At 30.0% G+C, this 9,056-nt stretch overlaps 1 protein-coding gene across 1 annotated transcript; it reads left to right on the top strand.

Annotated features, from left to right (window-relative positions):
• Positions 1-4,386: 4,386 nt before the first annotated feature.
• On the top strand, positions 4,387-5,495 carry LOC133793656 (bifunctional dTDP-4-dehydrorhamnose 3,5-epimerase/dTDP-4-dehydrorhamnose reductase-like). Its single transcript, XM_062230958.1, has one exon. It carries the CDS (start codon positions 4,429-4,431, stop codon positions 5,038-5,040), a length of 612 nt encoding a protein of 203 aa, XP_062086942.1. The 5' UTR covers positions 4,387-4,428; the 3' UTR covers positions 5,041-5,495.
• The last annotated feature ends 3,561 nt before the right edge of the window (positions 5,496-9,056 follow it).

The following is a 9,056-nucleotide window of genomic DNA, read 5'->3' as shown; positions in this document are numbered from 1 at the left end:
GAAAAAAAAAATACATTCAGCAAGTAAAAAGCCATTTTATTTTCAAAAATGCCAGTACAATTTATTTACAAATATCCTGAAATTTTACTATACTTATTTAAAAAAAAATATAAAAAATTATCATTCTCTCTCCACGCTAGTGCCCTATCACAATCACAGCTTTTCTCTCTCTCTCTCTCTCTTAACGCTTCTTGTTTTTGTTATTTTCTCTCTCTTTTCTATAACTTAACACCGCTGGTCGGTTTGGCTCAAGAGTGGTATCTTCGCGACCTACTTTTTAAAGTGTTCATTTTCATATGTGGAAATGATATTTTTTTTTGCCATCACCGAAGAAGATAACCAAAATCAAAAGCTACATTTTAGTTTCTTTTATAGTTTATTAACAAAAAAATAACCAAATTTAAACTTAAACAAAATTCAATATACCAACCAAATGAACATAAGATTAGTGTTTGATTTTTGAATTTATAAGATTAGATTTTTATTTTTTCTTAATTTAGATTTTGGTTTTAGTCTATTAGGTTTTAAATTAATTTATTTAACTGTTTTTAATTTTAAAATACATTTCTAATAATTTTTTATTTTATAATGAATTAATAAGATTTTTAAAATAAATTTTCTATTTTTAATTTAATTAAATTTATTTCAAAAATATATATATGAAGTTGACCAATCGTGTGATGCCACGTGTATGCTCAATCAACATTTAACAGATGGGTACCAACGGATAGACACAGAAATTGACATTGGGTACTTTTTCCGTGAAAAAAAAATATTGGGTACTAAATCGCAAGTTTTGTTAAACATTGGGTACATTTGCGGCTAACTCCGCTAAAAATAATAAAATATATTGAGTTTCCTTATTAAAATATGAAACTAATATTGTATAATAAAATTGATATAAAAATAATCAAATAAACGTCCAGGGAAGGTAGTAGGCGCCTCGCCTTAGTAAGGAAATTGCCGGGTTTCAGTCTCGGAGATAGAATTTCTCCCGCTCGGGGAGTTAAGGTTATGGGTGTTATGTCTCGGTTGTCTCCCAGGCCCGAGGCTCTGGGCCTCAGAATGAGGAGGTGGAGCAACGTGTCAATGACTACGGGTCCTTAGAGTCAGAAGATTGTCTAACTACTTCTGTGGGCGATCCGTCAACTGGGTTGCTAAGGTACGACTCGACAAATCGTATGCCCACTACGCCGCCTAACATGGAAGTGTGCGCAGCACGTCCTGACAGTCCCATGGGCATGTTCCCCGTAAAGTGATTACCTTTCTGCTGTGGGCCCCGCAAGTCCCGCTTGGGCCGTATCTTCTGATCATTGCAACCCAATGCATTGAAGTGTATTAATCCCTCAATTATGAGAGGAATGAGCATTAGTTGTGTATATGATTAACAGTAATGACCCCCGCCACTATAAATAGGGCTGGAAGTTTCATTGTAAAGGGTTGGACTTTTGATAAGGAAAGACTTGAGACTCAGAGCAATCTAAATGCTGCCTGAGAAGATATTGTAAAAGCTCGTAAATACAAGCTAGCAATCTCCATAATACAAAAGACTCGTGAACTAGGGTTCTTTTATAACCTGAACCACGTAAAAATCTGTGTTCATATTGCTATTTTTTTAATCTCTTTCGTAAACGTTGATAGCGAAAAAGACAGTCAACAAAGATATAGTACATTCTAGTTATAAAATTAAATTAAAAATATGAATTTAAAAAATTTATTTGATCAAATTTTAATTATTTAATATAAAAAAAATTAAAGCCAACAAAAAGTTATATACAAATATATATTATTTAATTAATGGCTAGACCAATTAAAATAAGTAATTTCTCATAAAAAAAACTAAACAAAAAATAAGAAAATATGTATATTAATATCTTATTTCACTATTACATATATGTTTGGATAAACAAAATAGGTTACGTGACAAAATAAATAATTAAAAAAAGAAAAAAATTAATAAATTTAAGCACATAAATATTTTTTTGTTATAGTTTTGCAAGTATAATTGATAAAGTAATTTAAATACTTTAATATGAAATTTTATAATATGTGATGAGAAATTATCATGGGGTTCATTTATTAATATTTTTTCTTCAATTTATTTAACTTATTTGGATAACTTTATTACTTTTTATTTTATTTTTTAGTTTATTTACCTTATTTAGATGATTTCAAAATTAATGGTGTTAGAAAACAATAAACACATAAACTCACATTTATATAATTCATAAATATATCTATTAATTAGATCTTACATCGTTCTTTTATTATCTATTTTATTGTTAGTATCTATTTAAGGTTAATAATGTTGGTTTATTTTCTTAATGTTTTTATTTTGTAAGTTGTTTCTTAGTGATCCAAGGAGAATGTGAGGTGTTGATGGTAGCGTTGGATTATCTTCTCACTTTATTAGGACATTCAGTGCATGTTGTAGAGACATTGTTTCGCATTTGTGTCTTCTTACACTAAGTGACATACATTTTACAATGACCTTGAGTAGTCCTTGTTACAAGTTATAACAAGTATGTTATCTGAACTTCCAAAAGTGTCCCTAATTTATGTTCGTCGTTCGATCAATGTGACTGCTCATGGATTAGATGCGCATGCTCTTAGAATGGACATATACAACTTATTTGGTTAGATGTTATCCTGACTTTCTTCGACAATTTATAGTCATTTTAAATTGTATGACACTACATTTACTTTTTCAATGAAATTTTCATTGCCACAAAGAAAAAAAAAGAAATAAGTAATAAGAAATTATTTATTAAATATTTGGATAATTAATTTATATTTTGGATAAGTGTAATCAATTTAAAGATGAAAAAAATACAGTTTTCTTTTAAAAAAAAAAATTTAACATGATTTTTTTTATGTGAAATATGTATGTAATTGAAATAATAATACATTTAAAATAATTTATTAAGAAACAAATAATAAAAAATTAATATAGCATACAAAATTATCATCATAAAATGGTTGAGATATTCAGATTAATTTTGTAGAAGAAAACGAATGATAATTATTTAATTTAAGTTAACTTGAAACAGGCGTATTAAGATAGAAAATAAAATGCACTTACTCGGCCACTTCTCTCTCATCTTAAAAAAAACCTCTTCTCCCTCTACTACGGCAGCCACTCACACATACACTATTCTCTCTCTACTGCGGCAGCCACCACACTCACCGAATAAAATAATCCAAACAAAAAAAATATAATAAAAAATTAAATTAATTTTTTGATTGGATAGCGAGGTAAAGAGACAGGAAATAGACAGATCCTCATCCAGACCGACTGACGAAAGAGCCTCAGTTCTCATAATTAACTGTTAATACAGATTTCAAATCTTGAAACCAATCAGAGCTAAACGCGCGAGCTAAACGCGCGTCAGTTTCCCATTGGTCAAGCAGATGAACACACAGCCTATTTAAAACTCATCTCGTCTCCATTAATTTCCCATTGTTTTTTTTTACTGAATAATCTTACTGGAGAGTTAGAGAGTTAGACTGAGAAGTATAGGTGGACGATGGTAGCTATGAAAGGGGAGGAGGTGGTTGGCGTTAATGGCGGCTACCGCACCGGCACCGGTATCGGCGTGGAGATATGTAATTGCGAGTACGGAAGAGAGGTTTTCAAGAACGACATTCTGATTAAAGTCTCCAAAACCAAAAAACCTCTCTTCTTCTATCTCAATCTCGCTAAGGTATATATATATATGCGTACATATAAAAATTTTATGTTTTTTCATGCATGATCGTTCTTGAAGTTTCAGTTATATTATATGTTATGAGTGTATATGTAGTACATGAATGCAAAGCTAAGATCATTTTGTTTTTACAAACCCTAACCCTAACTCTAAACCCTAAAACAATTGTTTTTATAAATCTTTTTCGTGGATTGTAAGGATGTGAATAGTTTTATAACGAGTCTTTTCGATCGTTGCTCTATTGTTGAACTCGGTGATTCTAATGAGTACGGAGAAGATGCTTTCAAGAACAAGTTTCGGATTGAAGTTTTCAAAACCAAGAAGCCTCTCTTCTTTTACCTCATGAATCTTGCTAAGGTAAATATATATATATCTTACCTATTATATTAGTGGCTATCTAACAGAGTTTAGTATTTAACGGATTTTGGTATGTTTTAACAGATTTTAACACTACTTAACAGATTTGAGCACTTAACAGTTGGTTATTAAACCTCATCAAACCATAAGACACAACCATTACCATAAAACACAACCAATGCCATTTACAACCATAATTAAAATTTATCTCATCAAACCTCCTATTTTAATGATATACAGACATAATTGGTTCTCAAGGTCACTGATAAATAAATTAAGATCCAAATCTCAAATCTCGCCCACATTTTCAGTTCTCTTGCTCATACTGTCTGAACCTCCCTCAGCCTCGGCTCGGCGACGATCAATGGGTTTTCTAGCTATGGACGGTCAAGATAAGCCGATCAAGTTCTTGATCTACGGCCGTACTGGCTGGATTGGCGGCCTTCTTAGTAAGATCTGTAAAGAGCAAGGAATCAACTTCGAGTACGACTCCGGCCGCCTCGAGGACCGCGCCTCGATCGAAGCCGATATTGGCGCCGTTAAGCCGACTCATGTGTTAAACGCCGTCGGCGTTACAGGCCGTCCCAACGTCGATTGGTGTGAATCGCATAAGGTCGAGACCATCCGTACTAACGTCGTCGGGACCTTGAACCTCGCCGACATTACTCGGGAGCGAGGACTTCTTCTTCTCAACTACGCCACTGGATGTATATTCGAGTACGATTCTGCTCACCCGCTCGGGTCCGGTATCAGATTCAAGGAGGAGGATAAGCCTAACTTCATCGGATCCTTCTACTCCAATACTAAGGCCATGGTGAGCATTGTCACCTATCAAATTTTTATTATTTTTTGCTTTAATTTACTATTGAATTATAGTCATGTATTAGATCTGGGATTGTTCTTTTGGATCTATGCCATTATCTCAAATTTTGGATTAAATCTGTGCTTTTTAATTGTTATGTGCTTGATTTCATGATTCAAGTTCATTTAGTTGACTAAGATTGAATCTGTTAAAGTTGGTGTGAAGAGAGTAAGAGTGTAGTTGACTTTAAAAGGTCAAAGATCAAAGGTCAAAGGGTGTGTTTGGTAAATTTTGGGATGTTCTCTGTTTTGAGTGAGTGGTTAGGCACATGGTTTGCCTATATATTTGGTGAGTTTGAAGCATTATACTTGCTGCAGCACTGTGTTCTTCAGAGAGTACAAGAACACCGGACCAGGTGCGAGCAACGGTAGACGAGCTAAATTCACCAAGTTACTAATGTATGACCAAGTGAAGCCTTATATTAGTCTTGGTTTTATTAAGGGTTCAACCTGGTTGCTAGAAAAACAGGAAGAATATAATGATGAGGATAAAAATGAAATAAACTTTAGGGAACTTTGAAATAATATGAGTATTAAGAAATGTTACCTACCAAAATAATTTCATTTCTATTTTTTTTGTAAAGTTTTAATTTTCCAAAAAAATATAATATCTGTAATAATTCAGATAAATATATATAAAGACACAACCATTAATATTCAATGAAGCAATGCAATATTTGAGAAAAGATACATCCATTGCCATAAGACACAACTATTAGTATTCACAATGCAACATTTGAGAAAAGATGCATCCATTGCCATAAATCTTATATTAAGACAATCGTAATTGTTCTTAATTTGATCTTTACATAGTGTGGATACTTTTCTTTCATTATACTTTCAGTCTATAATATAGTATATGTACTTATCATGCAGCTTTTTGATAAAGTCTTTGGAATCTTACTGCTGAATATTATTTTGGTCTGTCTTAACTGTTGGAAATTGTATACATGCATATTTCCTTTATCTTTTCTGAGTGAGACTATCATTATTACTTTTCGACATTTAAGATTAAACTATGTTGTCTACTCTGTTTTATTACATGACATTTTTATCATAACTTTAGTTAAGTATCAAGTTCTTGATGTCACCTTGTCAACCGAAACATTTTAGGAAAAGATCATTTTCCTACAAATTTATCATTCATGTTCAACAATTAAGCAAACTAAATACACATCTATTGAAGTTTTTTTCTCTTTTTAGGGATATTGAAGTAATACATTGTAGTTTTTTCTTTAAAGTTTTGATGGAACCTTTTAAAGTTTTGATGGAACCTTTAAAAGGTCAGTAAAATTCCTTTTCATATAGTTAAAGCATAATAATAATAGTAGTTCAGTAGACAAATCTCAACCAATAAGTATTTATGCCAAAACTAATTTAAATTTTGCAAATACTTTTCTTAAACCAATTATGTTTATCTGATTTTTTTTTATTTCTCCTTCATTATATATTATATACTCCATCTTTAATTTTATTCATTATTTTATATTGTTGTTAAATAATTTTTATATTTTGATATTTATGTGTATTTCATAAAAGTTGAAGAAATAAACAGCATGATGCACACATCAATAAATGATATTGATCCAACTACAAAAAATTGGACAATTAAGATGATAGTTTCTGAAAAGTCAGTTGTACGAACAAGCCCACAAAAACTATTAAAATATCAAAATCTGACGCTTATTGATAAAGAGGTAAACTAATTATTTTCTTCACTAATTTTAAATAATATATTTATCATTTTAATTATTCATTTACAAATAAAAAAAACAGATTATACCTTAATAATCTCAATGTATTCTTATTTTTGACACAGGGAAATAAAGTACAAGCTACAATTTTTGAGTCTGATATCCACACTTGGGAGGATTCTTTAAATGTTTACCAATCATATTACATCACCAATGCACGTGTTATACAAGCAAATCCACGTTACAAAATTGGAGACCATCCATATCAATGGACGATTAACTCAAAGACCAAAATAGAAGAATTATCAGAAAATGACGACCATGTACAACAACTAAAATATGACATAGTCAATTTCAAAGATTTGGAGCCTTACAAAATGACACCTAAAAACATAGGTAATTTAATTTAAGTTTTGTTATAACAATTAAACTAATTTTTATTGCAGATTCGTTATCGAATCCCTAATATTTGAAATCCAAAAATACAGATCTATTAGCAGTTGTAATAAAAATGAGCCCAGCTAAAGATGTAACGACAATGCATGGAATAAAAACAATCCAAGAAATTTATCTCATTGATAAGAGGTAAGAAGACAACCTAAAATAATTCAATTTTGTAAATACATAAGAAATATATATTTTTATTTAAATATTAACTATTTCAAATTTTCTTAAACTTTAGTTTCAATCCAATTTGTTTAACCATGTGGGGTCAATTTGTCAAATATGATGCCCAAAAGATATCTGAAATTGTCGATAAAAAACCAATCATATTAGCAACAAACATATCTGTCAAATCATACAGAGGTAAGTATTATAAGTCACAATCTTATAAATTATATAAAAAAATATATATTTATATATATATACTTTTTCATTAACATTATTTCATTGTGAAAAAGGTTTAACTTTGTCAACAACTTCATCAAGTAACTTTACTATAAATCCTGCACTTCCACAAGCAACAACAATGCGAAAATGGTAATTCTTAAATACATATCAATTAGCTTTTAATTAATTAAACCTAATTACATAATAAGATTTTCTAACATTTATCTTTATTTTATTATTATTATTCAGGGCAGATAAAAATAAATTAAAAATAAGAAGTATCATTGCAAGATCGTGTACATAACCATCTGTCTCCCTATCGTCTGTTGGGATTCGTGAAATTGTTAAGGTTGGAAATATTGCAGATTTGATGAAAAGTTTACAACCAGTGGAGGTAAAGTGATTTTTATTATTTTCCAGTAAATTATATATATACCAACATTTTTACTGACTATTCCAAATAAATTGATGTAGATAGCAAAATTCTGGATTCAAGGAAAAATAATTCTAACAAACTTAGCACAAATATTCTACTACATGTCATGTCCTGCATGTAACTCAGGAACTACAAAAACATAAAATGAAAACTTTGTGTGTAAATGTGGAAGTAGATCAATTGCAACACCACGGTATGTATTAAATAATTTAAACGTTCTAAAAAATGTATCTTCTTAAAATAAACTAATGCTCAAATGAAAATCATATCAATTTCAGTGCCAGGGCATATGCGGAAATCAATGAGAACACTGGAAGTATATCTGTAATTATGTTCGGCCATGTAGCAGAAGAGATGTTGGGTTGCTCTGCAGTACAATTAATGGAACATTCTAAAGAGGTTTGTTGTGTTTAAAAAAAAAAAATTGTATATACTAAACAAATTTTAGTAATATCATTTTTCAACACTAACTTAAACCTATAAAAATAATTTCTCAGGAGAAGAAAGAATATATTGAAAGACTAAGCAAAAAATTGTCAACAAAGAGCTGGACAATACAAATTTATGCTGATCCAGAAAAGTTAAAGCAATAGCAATATAAGAATTTTAATGTCTACTCTATTCAAGAATTGCAACTAGAGGAAGTAGTTGAATCTTCGTCTTAGTTTATAAATTACCTAACTAAATCTTTTAAATATTAACACAACATTTTTATTTTAATACTATGTAATATATTTTCATTATTTCACATATTTAATATTTATTATGGAAATTATATAATTTTTAAATATTTATGTTTTAAACTCAAACATATATAGTGCAAAACATAACGTGCATTGCACGTACATTCTAACTAGTATATATATATACGTTTACATATAAAAAACTTATGCTTTTTCATGCATGATATCGTTCTTGATGTATATAATATGGCTGAAAATTTTCTGTTTTTAATTGTAATTCGATTGTTGCTAAAGGTGTAAAATTTTTTTTTTCAGTATTACATCAAGCATTGTTGCTCGGGCAAAGACGATAATTTTCTAGGCATAGGTAGATGAAAGTATAGACTGAAAGTCAACAATTCTTTCTGGGATAAAGTTTATGATAACAATTTGTACAAAAGTACATATGTAATATGATGTTTATATATTGATAGTTTTGGTTGGTGTG

Source organism: Humulus lupulus, chromosome 8 (genome assembly GCF_963169125.1).
Source record: "Humulus lupulus chromosome 8, drHumLupu1.1, whole genome shotgun sequence".
NCBI classification, from domain to species: Eukaryota; Viridiplantae; Streptophyta; class Magnoliopsida; order Rosales; family Cannabaceae; genus Humulus; species Humulus lupulus.
This window is presented reverse-complemented; position numbering and strand designations above follow the sequence as displayed.